The sequence below is a fragment of the Panthera leo genome, chromosome A1 (assembly GCF_018350215.1).
Source record: "Panthera leo isolate Ple1 chromosome A1, P.leo_Ple1_pat1.1, whole genome shotgun sequence".
Classification (NCBI taxonomy): domain Eukaryota; kingdom Metazoa; phylum Chordata; class Mammalia; order Carnivora; family Felidae; genus Panthera; species Panthera leo.
This window is the reverse complement of record NC_056679.1, coordinates 21,962,146-21,986,786: the sequence shown is the minus strand read 5'-3', so window position 1 is coordinate 21,986,786 and position 24,641 is coordinate 21,962,146. Positions and strand designations below refer to the sequence as shown.

General features: G+C 36.9%; 1 protein-coding gene across 2 annotated transcripts in view; it reads left to right on the top strand.

The window, feature by feature from the left end:
* CDADC1 (cytidine and dCMP deaminase domain containing 1) overlaps window positions 1-24,127 on the top strand; it is a 46,483-nt gene extending 22,356 nt beyond the window's left edge. The window contains exons 5-11 of one of the 2 annotated variants that reach the window (XM_042913283.1): window positions 4,983-5,552; window positions 7,146-7,187; window positions 10,859-10,908; window positions 14,214-14,383; window positions 16,916-17,105; window positions 22,023-22,083; window positions 23,806-24,127. In XM_042913283.1, coding sequence (XP_042769217.1) covers window positions 4,983-5,552; window positions 7,146-7,187; window positions 10,859-10,908; window positions 14,214-14,383; window positions 16,916-17,105; window positions 22,023-22,083; window positions 23,806-23,879 — 1,157 coding nt within the window. In that variant the 3' untranslated portion in view covers window positions 23,880-24,127. The remainder of the gene's footprint in view (window positions 1-4,982; window positions 5,553-7,145; window positions 7,188-10,858; window positions 10,909-14,213; window positions 14,384-16,915; window positions 17,106-22,022; window positions 22,084-23,805) is intronic. The other variant, XM_042913356.1, reaches the window with a different exon arrangement.
* The last annotated feature ends 514 nt before the right edge of the window (window positions 24,128-24,641 follow it).

The window sequence follows — 24,641 nt, the reverse complement described above, 5'->3', positions numbered from 1 at the left end:
TCCTACACTTGTTTTGAGGGAGAGCTATTTTTATTTACATGAAAGTCTTAAGACTAAAGACCAGATCCATAGTATGGGCAGTGCCCTTGAGCTACAGGTGGAAGCACTTCCAGAAGAAATGGTCACATGGCTAGAGCCTACTGGCCTGCAGCAAGTATTCAAGCAGGTAGAGCACAGATACCACTGGATTCTATAGTCTTTTCCCTGCTGTTATGAATAGAGAGAGAGGTGTGAGAGTGGTAGGGACAGTTTTTCTGTTTTGTTTTTTTTTTTACCAATTGATTGTGCAGATTGGATATTCATTTTACTTAGGTCACTTGTGTTAATTGACCTATAAACCCTATTATTAATAATATGGAGCCACTGAACCTTCTTGAGCAGGATGTAACATGATTAAAATTTCTATTATTACTTTTGAATTTTTTATTACTGAATTGAAACACGGAAAGATAGGAGGTTGAGAGCTCATTAGGCTGGGTGTAAAAGTGGTTTAAATAGGTGGAGATGGTGGCATTGATATAGAAAGAAACAAAATATGTGTTGACTGATCTCTCCTAGAGTCAAGGGAGAAAAATGAATAAAACATAGTTGTGTTTTGTGCTAAGCTGACTATGCTGAAATCACTCTTAATAGCCTCAGAGCTGTTAGAGAATCAGAATTAGAAGGAAAGAATTAGAAAGATAGGGGAATGCAAGTAACTCACCACTGCTTCATGTCTTTGATTTAAGACGTTTGAACCTGGCAAAACAAATGAAGTGTGGAAAATCAGGAAGGACCTACCATGGAAATGCTTTCGTGTTAGTATTAAGCCCATATATAAATAAAATTGTGGTTATCGTAGGCTTATATATTTTATCTTGGGAAGGGTCATGGTTTAGCCCCATGCTATAATGAAGTTATTTTAATTACAAATACTATTAAGTCAGTTAAAGGAAACGTTTCCAAAGCATGGTGGTTCTCAAAATGTGGTTTTTGGATTCCTGATGGTCCACAAGATAAAATTGTTTTCATAATGATACTACATTTATACTAATAGTACCAAAACGATGATGAGTAAAACTACTGTTGCCGTAGTACGAATCAAGCTGATAGTAGTCCTTGTACTCTTCAAGGCCACGAACTTGGAGTTAAAAAAGAGGGTTTCATGCGGTGCCTCAATGACTCAAATTGGTAAAGTGTCTGAATGAATTTCGGCTCGGGTCATGATCTCACAGTTGGTAAGATCGAGCCCTGCATCAGGCTCTGTGCTGACAGCATGGAGCCTGCTTGGGATTCTCTCTCTGCCCCTTCCCTGCTTGTTCACTCTCTCTCTCTCTCTCTCTCTCTCTCTCTCTCTCTCTCAAATAAATAAATAAATAAATAAATAAATAAACTTTAAAAAAAAGAGAGTTTCATGTAAGAATGTCTGTGATGAAACAGTAAAAATTATTAATTTTATTAAATCCCAACCCTTGAGTACACATCTTTTTAATATTCGGTGTGAAAAAAATAGGAGGTGGGCCTAAAGCACTTGCCCTACAAACCTGAGTTTGAAGGTTGCCTGAAGGAAAACCACTTGCTGGGTGCAGTTGTTTGAGTTATTGTATCCAAACTAACTGGAGTTTATGAGGCAGATCCTTGGTGGAGTTGTCACACAAAGGAAACTCTTTGCAGCAAATAAGGGGCTATGGGCAAGCACTGAGAGCTGGTATCAGCTGGATGGGGTCTTGGGCTTCTTATCTCTGTTAGGGAGTGCAGGGCCTTGCTTACTTCTGAAACAGCACTGTGAGTTTTTACCACTGAATTATTGTGACTGAAATGATTAGGCTATTTTGGTAGAGATTGTTAGTTTTTGCATTCCCTTTGTTCCCTTAAAATCGTTTGCATTTTAAAAAAAATTGTTTAATGTTTGTTTATTTTTGAGAAAGAGAGAGAGAGAGGGAGAGACAGAGTGCGAGTGGGGGAGAGGCAGAGAGAGAGGGAGACACAGAATCCCAAGCAGGCTCCATACTCTGAGCTGTCAGCACAGAGCGCCACACGGGGCTTGAACTCACAAACCGTGAGATCGTGACCTGAGCTCGAGTCAGAGGCTTAATCTCTTAACCAACTGAGCCACCCAGGCACCCCTTAAATCCTTTTGCATTTCTTTGCAATTCTGACACTTCCTAGAAGTTCTGCAAGAAGTGTGCTAGGGAGTCTAGAGCTGGTAAGGCATAGATTGAGGAGCAGAGCTAGGGGCCTAAAATGACTTCTCTTTCTTTTTCTGGGGACCCCAACTCTTTATGCTTATGTTATGAACTGAATTGTCCACTTTTTTTCATTGAACACTGTAAACTAACAAACTGTAATTCTTTACACTTGGCTGTTTGGCAGCATTCTCTCAAAACAACGGATAGTATTTGTTGCCAATAATAAAAGTTGAGTCTTCAAGGGGCACCTGGGTGGCTCAGTTGATTAAGCATCCAATTCTTGGTTTCGGCTCAAGTCATGATCTCACAGTTCATGCGTTTGAGCCCTGCTTAGGATTCTCCCTCTCTCTCCCTCCCCCACTCATGTGCATGCACTCTTTCAAAATAAATAAAACTTAAAAAAAAGTTGAGTCTTCAAATGAAAATTAGAATTTTGAAAAACTCATATCCACCATCATGAGCAACATGTAGCTTCCCGACACTTGAAGACTCTTCTGATGTGATATCAGTGATGATAATATTAATGAATAGAACTTTTTTTTTTAATATTGTAAAATCAGTAAACCAGTATTTCCAAACGACCAATGCATGATGCTACAAAGTCATGCATGAGCGAAAGTGCCATTCTAAGTGCTCAATAAACCAATGGACCTTAGCATAATTGTACAAAAAGTTTGTTGTTATATTTCAGATTCCACATTGTAACTAACCTTTAAGAAATTATCCCTTGTCAAACTTTTATGTAGTATGAAGGAAGAATATTCACTTACCTTAAATGGCTGTTAAAATACTCCTTTTTCAACTGCACATCTTTGTGAGGCTGGATATTTTTCATATACTTCAGTGAAAACCTATGACAACAGATTGAAAGCAGGAGCAGATTTGAGAACCCAGCTATCTTCTGTTAAGCTAAATAATAAACTTGTAAACATTTAAAACAATGCCATTCTTTTCAACTAGTTTTTGTTGCTGTTTTGGGAAATATATGTTGTTTTTGTTTTTATTAAACTGTTATTTATATTAATATATAGTAGGTTCTCTATTCCTTTAATGAATTAATAAATATTTTTTGAAATTTGTTTGAATTTTCTGATACAGTAAATATCAGTAGGTACAATCTACATAAACAAAGCTCTTTGGGGTTCTCATTAATTTTAAGAGTGTAACAGAGTTTGAAACAAACCAACAAATCTGAAAACCTCTGCTGTAGCATTTGCCACTGGTACATGACCATTTGTCCAAAGACTAGTCATCCTCTCTTCTCCTTAAGTCAGGATTACTAGAAGCAACCAGATGCTTAGATGAAAGATTGACTATCACTACTGAGTAGGAAATGGATTATGAGAACTCCAACAGAGGGAAGGTGAAATGCAGCCACCGGAAACTTCTAATATTAGCTTCGAGGCCTTCAGAATTGATTTATAACCCAAGCCACAGTAAGACTCAGGAGTAGCAGGGAGTAGATAGAAATGTGCGCTTGTTCAACTAAGACTTTGTAGTTCATCTGTTACTTTGAATGTAGGACACCCTATGGGCCATCTGTCTTTTCGCTTCTGGGCACAATTGTAAAAAGTCTCTTTCCTAGCTGAAATTGCAGGAGATACTAGCAAAGGGGTCTCTTTGTAAACGACTAATTAATTAATGAACATTTGAATGCTTAATGCTGTACCCTGTATAAGGCATCTCATTGTTCCCTCTCAAATGCAAAATATTTTTTTCATCTGTTTGTAATCTAGTTTTGTTTTCTATTTTGTAAATTGTCTGATCATATCATTTTGCCTCTCTCGAGGCCTTATTGTTCTTGTCAATTCATATGTGCTGTTAATGAATTAAAATCTTCTCTGTATATTAAAGATTACTAACCTACTGTCACATTGATTGAAAATTCTAGTTTATTGTTTTGTTTTTAATTTTGTGGACTTAAAAAAATTAATATTGTTTCCCCATCCCCCCAACACACGCACGCGCACACGCACGCACACACACTGTTGCCCTCACATTATTTTAGCCATTTAGATTTTTTCTATATTTTTACTGTTTTAAACAGTGCTGCACTAAATATATGCATGCATGAATTTTTTCTGTTTCTGTTTAGAATAATTTTTTAGAGTAGCTTCCCAGAGGAAGAATTCAGAGCAAAGGTACATTTTTCACATATGGATGAATTGTTTATTTCAAATACAAACTCTGGACAGTATCAATTGTTGGCTCTGATATTTCTAAAAGCAGCCACTTGATTACTTGTAGGACTCTGGTATTTAGTCCTGGCACTGGGCTTTGGGACCACACTTTGGCAAAGCCAGTGATTCCACAAGTATCTTCCATGAGCTTTGTTAAGGATCACCTATCTTTTCCTATAAAGGGCTAGATAGTAAATATTTTAGGCTTTGCAGGCCATATGGTGTCTGTACAGATATTCAACTCAGCTACTCCATTTTTGTGCAAAAGCAGCTAGAGACTAGGTCAATGAATGGGTGAGTCTGTTTTCAAATAAAACTTTATTTATAGACACCGAGTTTTGAGTTTCATACAATTTTCATGTGTCATAAAATACTATTCTTTTGACCTTCTGCAATTATTTAAAACTATAAAATCCATTCTTAAACTTGCCAGCTGTACAAAAACAGGCAATGGGACAGATTTAGCCGATGGGCTATAGTTTGCCAACCTTCGATCTATATTAAAATTGACTTCATAATGGGTATTTATCATATTGGGACCTCTGGATCTACCACAGTGATATGGTGGATTTATCATGAAAACCCTTAACTTCAGCATGTGTCTGATAACTACCTTTCATATTTTGTATTTCAGCTGGAGTTAACCGAATTTCATACTGGCCTGCTGATCCAGAAATAAGTTTGCTTACTGAGGCTTCTAGTTCTGAAGATGCGAAGTTAGATGCCAAAGCAGTGGAAAGATTGAAGTCAAACAGTCGGGCCCACGTGTGTGTCTTACTTCAGCCTTTGGTGTGTTATATGGTGCAGTTTGTAGAGGAGACCTCTTACAAATGTGACTTTATTCAAAAAATTGCAAAAACACTGCCGGATGCTAACGTTGACTTTTATTCTGAATGTAAACAAGAAAGAATAAAAGAATTTGAAATGTTATTTTTGGTTCCAAATGAAGACATGCATAAGCAAATACTGATGACTATAGGTTTGGAGAACCTCTGTGAAAATCCATACTTTAGCAATCTAAGGCAAAACATGAAAGACCTTATCCTTCTTTTGGCCACAGTAGCTTCCAGTGTGCCCAACTTTAAGCACTACGGATTTTATTGTGGTAATACCGGACAGATTAATGAAATTCACAATCAAAGTTTGCCACAAGAAATTGCAAGGCACTGCATGGTTCAGGCCAGGTTATTGGCATATCGAACTGGTGAGTTACATGCTTAGTGCATAAATTGGGGCTGATTGATTGGGTTGTATTTGTCTCAGAAGTAAAATGGTATTCATGTCATCCATGGTAGAGTTCATTTACTCTTTCTTAGTACTGAAGTTTTGTTGGTCACTATATGTGTAGAAGTTAGCGAGACCCTTGAGTAGACAACTCAGCAGTTTTAGGATTCCTTGCGGCCTTATATTCAGTGCTACATTTATAAATCAGGGCCTGATTATGTAGGACCTTCTTTCTGCTTCCTGCTTCTGTGTTCTCATTGTTCATTGAGCTCTCCACTAGAGATGGGACAAAAAGAGAAAGAGAACCAAAAATCATTCATTTTTAATTAACTCTTCAGTATTTTGTATGTATTTGGTATTTTTTTTTAAATGTTTTTAATGTTTATTTATTATTGAGAGAGAGAGACAGAGCATGAGTGTGGGAGGGGCAGAGAGAGGGGGGAAACACAGAATCCGAAGCAGGCTCCAGGCTCTGAGCTGTCAGCATAGGGTCCGACGTGGGGCTCGAACTCACAAACTGCGAGATCATGACCTGAGCTGAAGTCGGACGTTTAACCGACTGAGCCACCAAGGCGCCCCAATGTATTCGGTATTTAATAAAAACTTTGAAAATCTTTATAATAAAAAATGAATTCAAAATAACAGAATTAAAGTAAAGGAATATTGACAAATTCTTCCCATTGCTGGTATGTCTTCCATCAGCAAGTTGAGAAATCAAACATTTTTAACTTTATTAAGTTGTGCATGAGTGTATATGTGAAAAAGGAAACTATTGGGAATTTTCTTTATTGTGATAAAAGATGGCATCTGTATTTCTAATTATAGAACAATGTTTTCACATCTTACCAGATGTAAGATTTTTCAAAGTAGAATCTTGATCACTTTTTTAAATGTGACTTTGAAATAAGGAGGAAAAGTACAGGCAGGAGGAGGAGTAGAGTAAGATTTGGTGAATGGAGGATTTTTTTAGCTTATCCCAAGAAAGAAGAAGAAAGAAAATCTTAAGAAAAGGTCCATACAAATACCACTGGTCTGCAGTATATTCTAAACAAAGACCACAATCAAAGTACTTTCAGTAGAATGGAGATCTTCGATGACCGCATTTCAGAATCACAATTAATCTTTTATTAAAAGTCCAATTGCTCAAATTCCAACCCAGACCTACTGAACAGAGGTTCCTAAGGGTGTGGCCTAGGCTTATGAATTTTTAAAGTTCTGCAAGGGATTCTGCCATTCAGCAGGGTTAATAATCACTCAACTCTTATTAAAGAATGTGGTTCTACTACAGGCACAAGCTATATGACTCCAAACAATTATGTAAAAGACTGATTTAATGTAATTATGTTGTATTGTGGGCTGCACGTTAGTCTCTTTGCCAAAACCAGCCTTGTAAATAATTTTTCTCTAAACCGTACTGGAAGGGCAGAAACATAAATGGGAACAGCTGTTACAGCTATAATTCACTAATTAATTCTCCTTTGCTAATTAGAATTCAGTTGATTCCAGGGTGAGCGTAAGCTGGGAGATCGGAATCTGCTGTTCTTTTAGTTGATTTCAGTATCTCTTCTCATAGGAGAACATCTCGTCGTGCCATGTAGGATTCCAGTGTGTAAAGGTGCAGTAATGCATAGATAGAAATTTGCATCTATGTTCTTTATAAGATATTCTATAAATGTATCTACTATTTCTGTGCAGAGTTTTATACATGAAGTTGTGCTTCTGCTCTTGATGGGTAACTTGAAAGATTTTTACAGGTTAATTTTTTTTTTTTTTATTGTGGATGGCTTTTTTGCCTGGAACCCAAATCTTGAATAGGATGCAACTCTCTGTCACGCACTCCACACCACTCTCTGCTCTCCCAGGGAAGGGACAGTTTTTCCTTAGCACTAAGCATGATGTGCTGAGTGGATAAAGGAAATCTTTTTATATCCAAAGTTAAATGGTCCACAATCCCTTATCCAAAATTCTTGGAGCCAGATGAAAAGGAGTTCAGAATTTTTCAGATTTTAGAAAGGTAATATGGTACATGTATTGTATATGACACAGCATTCCAGGGGGTCTGGCACAGTGCATTATAATCAAACACATACATGTGGAGTAGAATGTATGAATATTTGCACTAAATATTTGGTTAGGTGTGACCATGAAATAAGTACATCAAGCTGTAAAAAAAAAAAAAAAAAACTTGATAAAAGGGACTTCAGATGAGAAATACTGGACCTATATAACAGTAACAATTTATTAAGCACCTAGAATGTTTCAGGCACAGAGCCGGGCAATTTATATATGTATCTTATTTAACACTGAGGGCAGTCCAGCAAGTTAGATAGCCCCTGATGGAGTGTCCTAAAAACTCAGGCTTTTAATTTCACACTGTTCAGTTTACTTTGATTTTATTTCACTCCATAGGTGAAGACACCATTTCATTAAACCACTTTATTTAAAAATATGAGTGAAATGAATTCCAGAACCTCTAACAACAGACTTCTAAAAGTAATTGAGAAGCTGGTGCTTAATAATTGTATTTTAAATGATGAATAAATAGGATCCACAGAGGTGTCATTAAAAGAAGCTATGAGGTAGCAAAAACATGACAAAATTCAATTAGACTCTAGAGGGGGGAAAAAAGAGGAGGGCATTGCATCTTGTCTACCTGATTTAAGTGTGATTTTTAAATCTTTTTTGGGGGTCCCATTTTCCCTTAGACTAAGTGTTTTTCAAAGCTGAGGATTATGCCTTCCTCCTGAACCACAACATTGATGATGAAAGTAGGTTGGAGAAGCCATGAAAGTTAACTGTTTCAGATCATAACTTGGTGGTTCTCAACTTGTAGTGTGCCTATGAATCAGAGGGGATGCTCATGAAAAATGTGGGTTCCTGAGCCCTGGCTGAAGTCTTTGGAGAGGTCACTTCAGGGGATTTCCCTGGGAGCCAGGAGTCTTCCTTTTAACAAACATCCAGTGATTCTGATGAAGTGGCTGTGGACCACACTTGGGCAAATGCTGATATGACCACAGAATCTGGAGCTAAAATAACCACACCTGTGTTCCAGAATCGTGGGCTGAAGAGTTCTCTGACTTTTGGTGATTGGAGTCTCAGAAATTTGGCTCAGTGAATATAATAAGTTGACCTTTTCCTTCAAAGGTATACAGAGAAAGAAAACCTGTGAATGAGCAGATTATGGGGAGCAATGTCTGTACAAATTGCAGACATGAAAAGATTCTTGAGAAATTACCTCATCTGTCATCCGACCTTGGAGCTGTGTGAAATCTACTCCATCTAACATGGATAAAATTTTATTCTGATTTTAAGAGACATAGAAAAGAATATTCTGTTGGTTTAACTAAACTTAGAAAGGCAGTAGAGCCACATACTGAGGGAAAATTACATTTTTCCCCTCCTGACAAGGTTTAGTCTGTCCCCAGACTGAAACAGAAAAAGTGGCTCCTGAGACTAAAAAAAAACATAACATGAAAAATACTTAGTGTTGCTGGTAGGAAAAATAGACTCTTCATATGAAGAATTTCTATTTCAGTCTCTCATTTTTTGTTTCAGGTTTGTACATGTATTAAGGATAGTTTTACTTAAAGGTTTTGGTTTATATTTATAACTTCTGCCACTTGCCTTAGAAATGAGCATAAAGCCATAATTATATTCTTTTCCACCCTTATGTTATGTTCTGCACATCTTAGAAGGAACAAAGTTTTGTTTACAGCAAAATCTCTTCCATGAATCTCCACTCTAGAATAAGCCTTCCCATACCCTCCATTCCTCAGCATGGGGTGCATTTCCATTCTAGCACAAGCACAGCACATGGGTGCTTCCTGTCTGTCTCCCACTTCAGACTATAAATTTCATGAATACAGGAACTTTTCAGCATTGTCTCACTTGGGCGTTCAATAAAGGGAAATCTTTGTTACGAAATTCTTAATGTCAAAGGGAGGGGTAGATTTCATTTAGTGGGCTAAATTTTAGTCACTTGATTACTTTGCCTGTTTTCTCATCTAGAAAAGGAAATTTTATCTGCTTTACCTTTACGGTAAAAATGAGATAATGGGTAAAAAGTGCTTAAAATAAATTACACAAATGCTTTGTGATATAATTGTGAAAACTTGAGCTTGCTTGAACTGAAGATGGGGAATTTATTATAGTATCGTAAGTTTTAAAAATTAACTTATTTGTAAGGCAAACTAGTTTTTAATACCTAGATGGAATGAAGTTATCATTGGAGGGATTAACTTTTGGGAAATTGTGGAGTGAAACTACAGTTTCATTTAATCCTTACCAATATGAAAATGCCCTAGAGTAAGTTCCCAGATTGTTACTGTTTCTGCGTAAATGTACCTGCTTAACCACATCAGTCCCTTATTAAGATTTTGATAAATACTGTGGTTTTCGTAATTATAATTGTCTTTAGAAATTTGAAACTTATCTTTGTATTAGTAAAAGGAAAAAGTAAATCCTTGATATGCAGCATTTCTATTTTGTTTTTTTTAAAACTTTCTGTTTCAGATTCATGGTTTTAAAAACTACAGCTTTATTTGTTGTAGAGGTTTTGGTTCTGCAGGGAAATTGTAACCTTATGTTTATAACTTCCACTTGATTTAGAAATGAGCATCATTCACTAAGTTGGCATTCTTTTCCCATTGAGATAAACTCTGAAGGTCAGGAAAAGGACTTTCATATAGATATGAAAGCCCATAAAAACTTGCTTTTGTTTGTATTATAAGTTTGAGCTTTATTTCTTAGCAACAATATTTCCATAAAATGTATTTTCCATGATTAGAGTGTAAAAAATGCTAGAAGACAGATTTGATTGTTGTGAATTATTGTTACATTAAATTCATTAGTTCAGAAACTTCTTTTTAAGTCAATTTCCTCATCTGTTAGAAATAGTCTTTTAGAGACTGATTTGTTGGTGGAGAATCTATAAAATTACCCTCGGTTCTGGTTACAGCTTTGCGGTGATCTGACTGTGGGCACTGCCATTGTAATGAGCTCAGCATATAGATCCTGTGTGATTGGGTTGGTAATGACACTGTATGGTTATTTAGTACCTGGTTCCCATATTCCATGCCTGAAAGTATTTACTTTAGTGGTAAACTTTTACTACACAAATTTATTTAGTAATAAAAAGCTATTTATTTCTATAGTTAGTGAAGATATCAAGGATTGCTGCTACATTGTGAATTATGTTTCAATACTATGTACTGTTTTTAGAAACTTGTATTTCTGAAACTAACAAATCACTGATTTGTGCTGTGTTAAATGACATTTATCTTTCAGAGGATCATAAAACTGGAGTTGGAGCAGTCATTTGGGCAGAAGGAAAATCTGTAAGTATGAAGATAGTTCTTTAAACATTTAACCTTGATTTTGTTTAAACCTAGTTCAATCTTAAGTGCATTATATTTTATTGATCCATTGGGGTTAATATTTCATTTTGGTGCATTTGTTAAATTCGATAAATATTTGATCATTCCCCCAACAATTTTCTAGGTAGATTAATTGATTTAGCAAACATTTATTAAACATTTTCCACAGGGTAGGCGCTGTGCCACAATGAACAGTGGGGAGGTAAGGACCACGTTTCCTGCCCTTGGTGGCCTTAAATAGTCTATTAATGGAGACGGGGGAACGAAAAACGGGCTGGTATATAACTGTAATTATAACATGACACTGGGAGTGCAGGGAGCAGAAATCTCTACACTGCTTGGAGAAATGAGTAAAATATTCTTAGAGGAGGTAGGGTGCTATTTATTAGTCTTGAAGAATGCGTAGGAAGGCATCAGGCAGAGCAAATTAGCGTGACTGGGAAAATAAGAGGCAAAGGTAGAGGGTACGAGACAGAATTTGAGAAAATTCAAGTGATTTGGTGTGTAGTATGTGCTGTAGTGTGCATAGTGGAGTATGTGCACACTATCTGTATATTAGTGTAGCAAAAAATTAGACCGGACCACGAAGCACTTTGCATACCATGCAGAGAGTTCATCCTTTCTACAGTGGGATACTCTAGTGCTAACCAGCAGAAATAAAAAGCAAGTTACACATAATTTTAAATTTTTGAGGGGCGCCTGGGTGGCGCAGTCGGTTAAGCGTCCGACTTCAGCCAGGTCATGATCTCGCGGTCCGTGAGTTCGAGCCCCGCGTCAGGCTCTGGGCTGACGGCTCGGAGCCTGGAGCCTGTTTCCGATTCTGTGTCTCCCTCTCTCTCTGCCCCTCCCCCATTCATGCTCTGTCTCTCTCTGTCCCAAAAATAAATTAAAAAAAAAAAAAAATTTTTTTTTGAGGAGCCACATTAAAAAAAAAGAAAAAAAGAAAAAAAGAAACAGGTGAATTAATTTTAAGAATATATATATATATTTAATGTTTTATTTATTTTTGAGACAGAGAGAGACAGAGCATGAGCAGGGGAGGGGCAGAGAGAGAGGGAGACACAGAATTGGAAGCAGGCTCCAGGCTCTGAGCTGAGCTGTCAGCACAGAGCCCGACGCAGGGCTGGAACCCACAGACTGTGAGATTATGACCTGAGCCGAAGTCGGACACTTAACCGACTGAGCCACCCAGGCCCCCCAGTAATATATTTTATTTAATCATATTTCCAGATATTATTTCAACCTGTAATTGGCATAAAAGCTATTAATAAAATATTCTGCATCTGGGGAGAGTATTAAGTCTTCACAGTCCTGTGTGTATTTTACACTTCTAGTGCTTCTGAATTCAGACTAACCACATGTGGCTAATGGCTACTGTATTGGACAGTGCAATCCAAGAATATTTTAAGTGGGAAAATAATTTGATCAGATTTACATTATAAGAAGAATGAAGTGGGGCTGGACAGCAAATAGGGAGTTAAGAAAAAGGAGATGATGAGGCCTCAGAGTTGTGGGGTTGGGTTGGAAAGGCGTGGGATCAAGAGATACTTAGTAACTATAAGGCTAGCTGAAAGGTGAGTAGGGAGCCTAGATTCTTCTTCAGTAGACTTCACGGCAACTAATTTGACTATTTCCCTGGATGTATCATAAGGCCCTCACGTTCAACCTAGCCAATAATCCAGTATCTTCCCTGCCAACCTAATCCTTCATCAGTGGTCACCATTACCATTCCCTGTTACTACACATATATAATCAATCACCAAGTGCTATAAATTCCACCTTCAAAAGATGTCTTGACTCTACCTAACTCGCCCCACCTGTTAACCACCTAATAGAATAGGTTCCTCTGCCACAAACTCCCATAGCATTCTGTGCGCCTAATTTATGATGCTCATCACAGTTGAAATTATGTGCACAGGTTCTTATCTCCAGTTTATGAGGGCAGGAAGACCCTGTCTTGCTTGCCGCTGTATTCCCAGCACAGTGCCTGGCCTATGGCTGGAACTCTCATTTGTGTTGATATGAATGCCCAGCAGCCTTTTGGCTTAACATGTGGTTCTCAAGTGCTTTGTAGAGAATTTAAGTTTCCAGTCAAGTTATCTATGGTAGGTAGCCTGGTAAAGTGGAAAGACATGGGTTTGGGGTCCAGCAACCTGGGCTTGAATTCTGGCTATGTCACTAGCATTTATAACCCCAGACAAGTTTAATCTCTCTGGGCCTCAGTTTCCTTATCTGTAAAATGGGAAAAGTAATAGTACTACTGCCTAGATTGTTGTGAGGATTGATTAAATGAAATAATACATGAAAAACTTGGCATGATATTTGACATTTAGTAAATGCTCAAGAATAATTTCTTCTTATTATTGAGATAACATTTTATTTGTGTTTATTGGCTCATCATAACAATGATTTTTATCAAGCTGCCATAGTAATGAGTATGTTGATATTATCACATGAGTAGTTATAATATATTGAAATTTAGTGGTTTATAGTATATTCTAAATTATTATAAACACTTATGTTGTATAAAATATTTCACTCTAGTAACTGATAAAGCATTCATGTTATACCTAATATGCCATTGACCACGAGAAATTAAAAAAGCCACTTAAGTAAAAAGATTCATTAAATATGTATTATTTTGTATATATATTATTTTATAATATATATACACAATATAAATAAATACACAATAAATATGAAGTTAAAGGAAAGTGCATTTTTATTTTCCAGCAATATCACTACAGCATATTTTTAGTCTAATAGTTGAAATTGTTCAAAATATTTTCAGCATTTCTGGTTTGCTAACCAGTAGAACAGCACAGAGCATATACAAAATTAACAATTACTTATGGAGTACCTGTTATGTGTGGAGCACTCTAATAGGTGTACTTTAAGGCATAAAAAAGAGGCATAAAGCATGGTTTCTGTTTTCCAGGATCTTATCATTTATTTGGGGAAAGATGTCTGAATCGAGTCAAACAGTTTGTGAATTAAACAAGCTGGTGTTTAATAGCTAACACCAAGGACTGCCTTGAGATTATACGTTAGAAATGATCAGACTTCTTAAAATTTAGCTTTGATAAAACCATGTTGCAGCAGGAGGGTGTAGGATCGTATGTTTTTTTTTGTTTTTGTTTTTGTTTTTGTTTTTGGTGACAGAAAATGGAATTGGTTATATAAAGTGTGATGCCAGACTTTAAATACACTGCCAGATGCCCTTCTATGTTGACAGCTCAGCTTTGTTGGTTTGCTTGCTCTCACAGAGGAGTTGGGATGGAACCGGTGCCATGTACTTCATAGGATGCGGTTATAATGCTTTTCCTGTTGGGTCCGAGTATGCTGATTTCCCACACATGGATGATAAACAGAAAGACAGAGAAATAAGGAAATTCAGATACATTGTACATGCGGAACAGAATGCCTTGACATTTAGGTATGAAATTTGTTTGCATGTCTTTTCTTTAAAATGTAGCAAGGGTTAGTTGAAATTAGTTTCTTTTAGCTATAATTTCTTTCTTTTTCTTTTCTTTTTTTAATTCTAAGAAATATTCTTCTCAGAAGTATAATTTCGGATATACTTGGTCTGGGCTGTCTGACCTGAGGCCATTGCCAGAGATCCTCCACACCTTCAAATTTGCTGAGTGAGTCAGAGTGGCCAAAATGAACAAATCAGGAGACTGTAGATGCTGGAGAGGATGTGGAGAAACGGGAACCCTCTTGCACTGTTGGTGGGAATGCAAACTGGTGCAGCCGCTCTGGAAAACAGTGTGGAGGTTCCTGAAAAAGTTAAAAATAGACCTACCCTATGACCCAGCAGTAGCACTGCTAGGAATTTACCCAAGGGATACAGGAGTACTGAGGCATAGGGGCACTTGTACCCCAATGTTTATAGCAGCACTCTCAACAATAGCCAAATTATGGAAAGAGCCTAAATGTCCATCAACTGATGAATGGATAAAGAAATTGTGGTTTATATACACAATGGAATACTACGTGGCAATGAGAAAGAATGAAATATGGCCTTTTGTAGCAACGTGGATGGAACTGGAGAGTGTGATGCTAAGTGAAATAAGCCATACAGAGAAAGACAGATGCCATATGGTTTCACTCTTATGTGGATCCTGAGAAACTTAACAGAAACCCATGGGGGAGGGGAAGGGGGAAAAAAAAAGAGGTTAGAGTGGGAGAGAGCCAAAGCATAAGAGACTGTTAAAAACTGAGAACTGAGGGTTGATGGGGGGTGGGAGGGAGGGGAGGGTGGGTGATGGTATTGAGGAGGGCACCTGTTGGGATGAGCATTGGGTGTTGTATGGAAACCAATTTGACAATAAATTTCATATATTTAAAAAAAAAAAAAACAAATTTGCTGAGCGAGCCTGTTTTTTTTTTGTTTGTTTGTTTTGTTTTTTTGTCTTCCTTCTCTCTCCAATATAAAACTACTTGGTGTTTGTCCTTAGGGTCTTCCACTTTCTCAGTTGTAAGATGTCCTTTGTTTTCTAAACCTAGAACGCATATACTTAGGAATATATAGATTTTATCATGAACCAAATTGCTTTAACATAGTTTCGGTGAGAGATTATAACTGGCATCACCTCCTTCTGGTGTTCATTTAGATCATTTCCACAAACATTTCTCAGTCATTACCACTGAGGGAGTGATCTTAGGGGGTTCAAAACTGAGCGAGACATGGCTTTGGTCTTTGAGGAGCTTATAATGTGGCAGGAGGATAGAAAAGTGCTTTTGAGCCAAGGTGATCGGTTCTCTGGGAAATGCCAACACAAAGTCCTGTGGAAATTCATGGACTGCTACAGATGGAGGGGAAGTGAAAGGGGAAAGCTTTAAGGAGGAGCTGGCATTTGAGCTGGGTTCTGAACGTCTGGTAGGATTGTGGCAATTGAAGAGGCTTACCTGAAGCCATCCTTGCTTCAGGCATAGCAATGGTCTAGAAGTAGGAAAATGCTTGTGTGTTTGGGAACATGAGTGTTCCAGTTGGGCTGGACTGTGGAGCATGTGGGAGTAGGTTGGGGCTGGACAAGGGAGGACTTTGAATTTAAAAGTGGGGAGTTGGAAGGGCGTTGACAGAGCCACCCTACCAATCACTTAGGTTGCAGGTATATTATTTAAATAGACCAGATGCATAACATTCTGTTGCCCTAGTCTAGGCAAACAGAATGAGTCTGAACTGGGGAGGTGAATATGGAGGGCGGATGGTTGTGTAGGACAGCTGACTGAGAGCAGTGGAAACCACAGAACCAGGAAGTGTAATCCCCATAGCTTCAGATGAGGGCATTTCTTGGTCCTAAACTCCCTCAGCAAACAGTTGCTCTGTTCTTTTCCTTGTGCTCTTCATTACGGGTTTACTTCCTTACTTTATGCGGAGGTATGAATCTGTTAAAGCCAAACGCTTGTTAAAATAAAGTATCCTTTCTCAGAGAGGGAATAAAGGAACTGTAACTCAAAGCAGAATTTTAATATTAATTTATCAATTTAATAAGCATTTATTAAATAATCAGTCGATACTAGATAAGGGTTAGATCCTTTGGCTACCATGATGAGCTAATGTCTAATCTCTCATGGTAAACTCTCAAAGAGGAGAGTTTCTAGCCCCTCATTCTGGTATTACAAAGTTCTTACTTATCCATTGTTCTTGCTCTCCCTCCCTTCCTCCCTCTCTCTTTCAGTGTCTTTTTCTGTTTTTATTTGTAATCTAATACTGAACATCTTACCAATTGCTTAGAATAATAAATGAATTTTAATTATAATAATTGTCATGTTCAGATTGTATATTAACATTTTATGAGTTTATCTATTTTGTATGTTCACTAATTTGGCAAGAATAAAGTTTATTGTTTATAATGCTGTAAATTTGTTTTAAAAGCAGCTCAGTTTTAGTATTTAAAGATTTCTCTAAAATATAACTATCATTGTGGAAGCTACCTTCCTAATACTTATAAATTTTTTGTAGGTGTCAAGAAATAAAACCAGAAGAAAGAAGTATGATCTTTGTCACAAAGTGCCCATGTGATGAGTGTGTACCTTTAATTAAAGGTGCAGGCATAAAACAAATCTATGCAGGAGATGTAGATGTTGGAAAAAAGAAAGCAGACATCTCTTACATGAGATTTGGGGAACTTGAGGGTGTTAGCAAATTTACAGTAAGTAGATACACATTTTTTTCAAGTATACCTTCTATTATATTGTTACCTACCCTGGTGAATATTTTTAGTTAGTGATTCCCATGCTTTTAAAGACTTTCAACAAACTATTGTCACTGAGTTTATTTTTATGTGCAACTACTCATCTAATTACAGATTTTCAGCTTAGGATCTCTGTTTTATGAATCGACATGTCCTTAACAAGTTGCACATTATTGACCTTACAGATCCTGAATTGGTGGACCCTTTAGTGCCACCTGGTGGCTAACAAAAGAAAATCCCTCACCCGCCTCTTCACCCTTCTGGTTTGGAGTGGTAAATAGAGATGAAAATAGTTTAGGATTACCCAAAAGACAGGGACCCACACAAATACACACACACACACACACACACACACACACACGTGCCCTCACGACACATTTCTCATGGGAAAAATTAGAAAAGATAGAAGGGATTTAATATTTGATGTTTCAGAAAAAGTACTGAGATACTTCATGGAAAACATAGAACTTTATTTTAATATTTAGTCTTTTAAAAAACTTTTTTTTTCTGGTTTATTTATTTTTGAGAGAGAGAGAGAGCAAGCAGGGGAAGGTGCAGAGAGAGAGGGGGACAGAAGATCCAAAGCAGGCTCTGTGCCGACAGCAGAGGGCCCAATGTGGAGCTCAAACTCACAAACCATGAGATCGTGACTTGACCTGAAGTCTGACACTCAACTGACTGGGCCACCCAGCGCCAGGCGCCCCTAAAAAACCTTTTAGAAACAATCTCAAACATACAGAAAAGTTACAAAACCACTACAAAGAACTTTTTTTTTTCAGAAACGTTTGAGAGTAACTTGTTGACATGGTGGCCAGATCACTCGGGGCGCCTGGGTGGCTCAGTCGGTGGAGTGTCCAGCTTTGGCTCAGGTCATGATCTTGCAGTTGGTGAGTTCGAGCCCCACATTGGGCTCTCTGCTGTCAGACTGTCAGCGCAGAGCCCACTTCGGATCCTCTGTCCCCCTCTCTCTGCACCTTCCCTGCTCATGCTCTCCCAAAAAAAAAGAAAAAAAAAAAACTAAAAAAAAATGATAGCCAGATCACTCTCAAATAGTTTATTACATATTTCCTCAAATGGTAGATTCTCCTACAAAACCATGATACAGCCACAAAACTTGGGAAATTATCATTGATAATTTCATCCACAGATTCTAGCCAAAGTTTACCAGTTGTCCCAGTGTTCTATATAGCAAAAAGATCCCCTCTCCAGAATCATGTTGATTTTTAATGATAACTCTGGCATTTAATGTAACACTTATATACAAGAATTTGCGGTAGATATAAAAGGCATATAACTATTTATAAATTTCAAATTTACATTCCTGTTTGAGTCCAGAGTGCCTGGAACATATAAGGCACCAAAAAGATATGTTTTAAAGTGTCTATTAGGGCACCTGGCTGGCTCAGTCGCTTAAGCCTCTGACTCTTGGTTTCGGTTCAGGTCATGATCTCATGGTTCGTGGAATCGAGCCCTGCATCAGACTCTGTGCTTGCAGTGTGAAGCCTACTTGGGATTCTCTCTCTTCTTCCCTCTCTGCCCCTTTCCTGCTCTCTCTCTCTCAAAATAAATAAATAAAACATTAAAAAAATAATAATAATAAACTATATATGTGTATACATATACTTATATATTTATATTAAAAATTTTGGAATTATAACAGCATATTGCCTAGGTTTTGTGTGTATGAAGTATCATAACTATTTACCCTTTTTATTTTTGTCATTTATTTTTGTTTTTTTATTTCCAGTTTTATTTAAAGTTCATGATTTTTTAAAAAAAGGAGGGCCCTGAAAGAAAGGAGAGATGAGCAAGATGCCTCTTTTGTAAAAGCAAACAAAAACTTACATCCAGCTAGTCAAAGAGAAATCTCTGGTTTTGTGTTTTTGTTTTCTGTCTCTTCATTCCTCCTGAGGAGTAGAAGGAAATAGTTGTTTCACATTCTCTCCATAAAGATTAAATGACCTAGCTCTTCAGGACTGTGACAGACAGATTAAGTGAATTCTGAAATATTTTGCTTACTGGCAGATTTGAGTAGCTTTCTCACTGTAAAGACAATGAAGAGGTCAGAAGAATGTAAGATATAGGGTGAGAGAAGCAGAAGGAGGCAGGAAGACAGAGGGTGTGAGGCCCCTCGGCAGAGATGGGCCAAGACCCACAGGAGTACCCCACTCAGGTGCACACGATTCTTCTCTGTGCTCCTTCTGGTGAAGGTTAACTCTCTCCTACTTTTCCTCCTTCTCCTCCTTTCCCTCATCTGGCCTGGTTTGCAATATTATGTAAATGACTTAAACTCCCTGGTTAGCTAAATGCCTAGGGTTTTTTTTGTTTTGTTTTTTGTTTTTTTTATAAATACCAGAGACTAACATGAACTAGTATTCATTCTAAATTTGAATGTCAATAATGGTTATACTTATTTTTAGATTGTCAACAGTAGTATAGGCATGTCCAAAAAATTGATTTTTTTTAAGATTAAAGCAAATTGAAATTAATTTTGTTTGGAAAACTTGCTTTTCTCCTTGAGGTGTTACCATATACCTTGAGATGAGTGATTCTGTTCTGTGGGATTGTTGCAAACTAGGCTAGGGCTGAGCAACAGTATTTTCAAGAATAGATTTTACCAGTGTAGACCCATGTCCTTATTCAGAAAGCTTTTGTTTTCTTTCTATTTAATACATGTACATTTTTCTCTATTAGGTCATATTACTTATTTTAAATTTATTTATTTTGAAAGTAATATATGCTCATTTTAGAGGACCAAGGATGTAAAGAAGAACAGATATTTTCTTACAGCTCATAGATACTACTGTTAACATGTTGCTGTATTTTCTGTGTCATTGAGAATTCTTCAAAAATAATGTTTAATAGTTATACAATATTCTAACTTACAGATATAACTTATTTAACCATCCTCCTGTTGTGAGGCACCTAAATGGCTCCTAAGTTTCTTAAAGTTAGAAATAGTCTTTTTATGATTATCCTTAAATATAGATTCAGTGTTATTAGTTTTTACTTTTCCAAAATTAATAGATTTTAGTAGTTTGACATGTTTTGAAACATGCCTTTTTTTTTTTTTTTTTTTTTTTTTTTTTTAAGTTCATATGTAATTTTCCACCCCATGTCAGTCCTCTTTTTCCTGGTGCTAATCCCAACCATCCCATTTCTATAGGCAACCAACCAGTTCTAGATGTCCTCCCTTTCCAAAGACTTTTTTATCCATGGAAAAATGTTTGTCTTGTATCTCATTCCCCCTCAAGGATCATGATAGTTTGATGAACTCATTGATGCTTACAGAAGGCACATTGAGTTGTGCCTTTCTAGACATAGTGCCCTAATAGGCCTTTTTGGTCAAGTCATTAGTAATTCTGATGATGGGGATTTCTAGCCAAGTGAGAAGGGAAGGGCTGTGCCGTGACGTACTGATTACACTCAGTTTTTCTTCTCAGCTGCCCCACGCTTCTCGGTACTATCTGAGAACAATCAGGCTTCCCTATTTCTTTTTGAACGGTTGAGATGGAAAACTGTAATCAGAGGAGATATGGTATATGATGTGATATAACCATACTAAAAGGCAAGATTATCTTGGTCGTACTTTCTCTCTTTATATCTAAGCCTTCTCTGGCTGTTATAAGATGCCATAGGACCTGGAGATGGAATGTGGTGTGGTGGAAACTCTACAGTGTTGGGCAAACTCAGATGCGAATTCTGTTGCTGCCCTTAGTGGGCAAGTCACTGCACTTCTCTGGTCTTCTGCTTCTTTACCTTTAAAATGAAAGTAAAGGATCTTTAAAGTTCCTTCCTTCCTGGGAATGCAAACTGGTGCAGCCACTCTGGAAAACAGTGTGGAGGTTCCTCAAAACATTAAAAATAGATCTACCCTATGACCCAGCAATAGCACTGCCAGGAATTTACCCAAGGGATACAGGAGTGCTGATGCATAGGGGCTCTTGCACCCCAGTGTTTATAGCAGCACTCTCAACAATAGCTAAATTATGGAAAGAGCCTAAATGTCCATCAACTGACGAATGGTTAAAGAAATTGTGGTTTAGGGGCACCTGGGTGGCTCAGTCGGTTGAGCGTCTGACCTCGGCTCAGGTCATGATCTCGCGGTCCGTGAGTTCGAGCCCTGCGTCGGGCTCTGTGCAGACAGCTCAGAGCCTGGAGCCTGTTTCAGATTCTGTGTCTCCCTCTCTCTCTGACCCTCCCCCGTTCATGCTCTGTCTCTCTCTGTCTCAAAAATAAATAAACGTTAAAAAAAAAAAATTAAAAAAAAAAAAGAAATTGTGGTTTATATACACAACAGAATACTACTTGGCAATGAGAAAGAATGAAATATGGCCTTTTGTAGCAGCGTGGATGAACTGGAGAGTGTTATGCTAAGTGAAATAAGTCATACAGAGAAAGACAGATGCCATATGTTTTCACTCTTATGTGGATCCTGAGAAACTTAACAGAAGACCACGGGGGAGAGGGAGGGAAAAAAAAAGTTAGAGAAGGAGGGAGGCAAACCATAAGAGACTCTTAAAAACTGAGAATAAACTGAGGGTTGATGGGGGGTGGGAGGGAGGGGAAAGTGGGTGATGGGCATTGAGGAGGACACCTGTTGGGATGAGCACTGGGTGCTGTATGGAAACCAATTGGACAATAAATTCCATATTAAAAAAAAATTCCTTCCTTCCCTAAGAATATTGATTCTGATCCCAGAAGTCATATCATTCAGGGTCATTTAGGGTCATTATAGGGACTGGTTGGTATGAACATGCTTTTTTTTTTCCTTACATTTAAAAAAAATGTTTTGATATTGACAACAGGGTACTGAAATGCTGTTTATTAAATCCTTCTTAAACATATAAATAAAAGGTTTGTACCCTTTTACAGTGGCAGCTGAATCCATCAAGAACTTGTGTGGGTGAACAAAATGAGCCTGAAAGCAGAGAGAGTAAGTATTTAAAAGTCTCTTATTAAGCTTAACTTTGTTGCTAAGAAGAAAGGATACATAGTGAGTTTTAATGATCAGGTGTTTGAAATTGTGGTTGTAGATAGACCATTTTCTTTTTGCAAGTTAGATTTTTGCCATTCAAGTTGTTTTACAAACATTTGTGTATCTACTATATGCTAGATTCAATGGAAAGTGCTGGTTTATAATCAGTCCCATAGAATCTGCAGTTTAATACAAATAATCATGCACAAATTGAATATATAAATTAAATTTATATGAAAGAGTAAACAACAAGGCTCTTCTATACCAAACAAAAGCTTGCTGGACAGTTAGAAAGGACAAATGTGTATAATTAATACAGATGGCTCTAAGGCCAAATTAGAGGATATATACTTTTTTATTAGAGTAAAGGCACATTTGCAGAGATTGGTCAGACAAAGGAAATGCTCTGGTTATTTGAATAATCTAACTAAAGTCATCTCAGCTACCATAAATGAATTACTTACTAGTCTTCAAAGCTTTATTATTTGCATATTAACACAGGTATTTTTAATGTAATGTCATCTTTGGGAGATCTTGTAATTCCTTAGCCACATAATTTTGACTATGAGTTATTGCTATACAGTATTCTCTTTAAATATTAGCTATGTTATCTGTTTGGATTCTAGGTAAATGGAAGTTAATTATAATAAGTAAAAATTTTTTGATAATAACAATGATTTGATTACCCTGAAAAGTTAGGAAATATAAAGGTCTTTGTGAAAAGAATTCCTATTCTATAATTTCCGTGCAAATATCTTGATTTTCTGTGTTCTGAATTAGCTTTACTTATTCAAGTAGTGTATTTTTTATTTGCAATCTGGAAAAAAAAGACCTATCCACTCCATCTTCTAAAAAAATTAACCAGGAAAAAAAGAGAAAAAAATGCAAAGAAAAATACATGTGGATCTGATTAAAGAATGTGTATTCAATAACAGTGTTTGAGGGGGTCAATTAATAATTCCCTGTTGTTAGGGAAAGGACACAATTGGCACTAACCATACAAAAGATGAATTTATTTATCTGTGTTAAAATTAAGAACATCTGTTCATCAAACGATGTCATTGAAAGAGTACAAAGGCAAGCCATAGAATAGGAGATATTTGCCACTTAATCATCAATAAAGGGCTTGTATCTAGGATTTATTATTCCTAGATCACCAAGGAAAGGAAAACATGCTGCGGCTAGCAGTCCTGAGATTGAAAGGCGAGGTTGCGATAGGGAGGGACAAGAGCAAGGCTTCTGCTTTGTTGGCAATGTTTTATTTATTGACCTGGGTTAGGGTCACATGTTGGTTTACTTTATGACTGTTCACTGAACTGCAAGTTCATGTTTTATATATATTTTTGAACAAGTGCTTGATAGCAACAAATAATATTCCTGTCTCTTTTTAAATTTTGTAACAGCATTATTGAGGTAGAATTTGTATATCATATGTTTGCCCTTTTAAAGTACAGATTTCAGAGTTTAGTGAACCCGCTCGTCAGTAGGGCAGATACTGTACTACCAGAGTGAGTTTTCTGGAGTCTGTTCTTCAACAGTTGAGAATTTTAAGGTAAAATAAAAATGAGTGTTCCTTTTGAATTTAGGCATTATTTTGATCTTATAACCTATATGACTTTAACAAATACCCACGTATTTGAAGTGAAACTTTCCTGACATTGAGTTATTCTTGAACGCCAGATGGTGTGTTGAGACCCATACCTCCCGGTGAAGATCAGCACCAAAGCAAAAAGCTGTGTCTCGGGAACCGCTAAGAAGTCCTGTCTAGACTGCAGTGAAGCCTCAAGAACTTTTATTGCACTTTTAAAACTTTAGCCTTGTTAACTCAGAAAATAAGGATGGATTTTATGAATAACTGGAAAAAAAATTTAAGGAAGCTACTTTATTATCACCATATGAATGATGTTAATGACAATATTTTTATTTTAGATTTGTCTGTTTTCCAGAATATAGCGGTGTGGTCTTTTATTACATTAAATGAGGTAGCAATAATTTAATGAGATCAATTTAATCACCTGTTGAGGTTAATTTCTCCTTGTCTTAGCTTTACATTAGCCAATTTTTTTAGAGGGGCTGGTTCACTGGGGTCACATCTCAGCAGAGAATTCTACACCTTTTAAAAAATATTAATTCCTTCAGATTATGAAGGTGATAATTAGTAAACTGCTCCAGGGAAGTAAATGATGACCTGGCCATTTTTAAGTCGGTGTATGGCTCACCAAAAGTTCACATTTATTATACCTAAAGCTTTTTAATAATCGGAATTTAATTAGGATTGAATCCTAATTAAATAGTAATTAGGTTCATAAAAATGAAGTTGATATACATGATCCCCATTATAAAAGTATATTCCTGACAACATTCTTAATTTTCTTTTAAAACTCTTCCAATATGTAGAAATCACAATGATTTGTTGGACTAGGGTGTTATATCACTGATTTGGGATAGCAGTAGGAAGAAAATACTATTCTGAGGCAGCACTGATTCTTGAAGTCATTCACACTGCCAACTTTGGT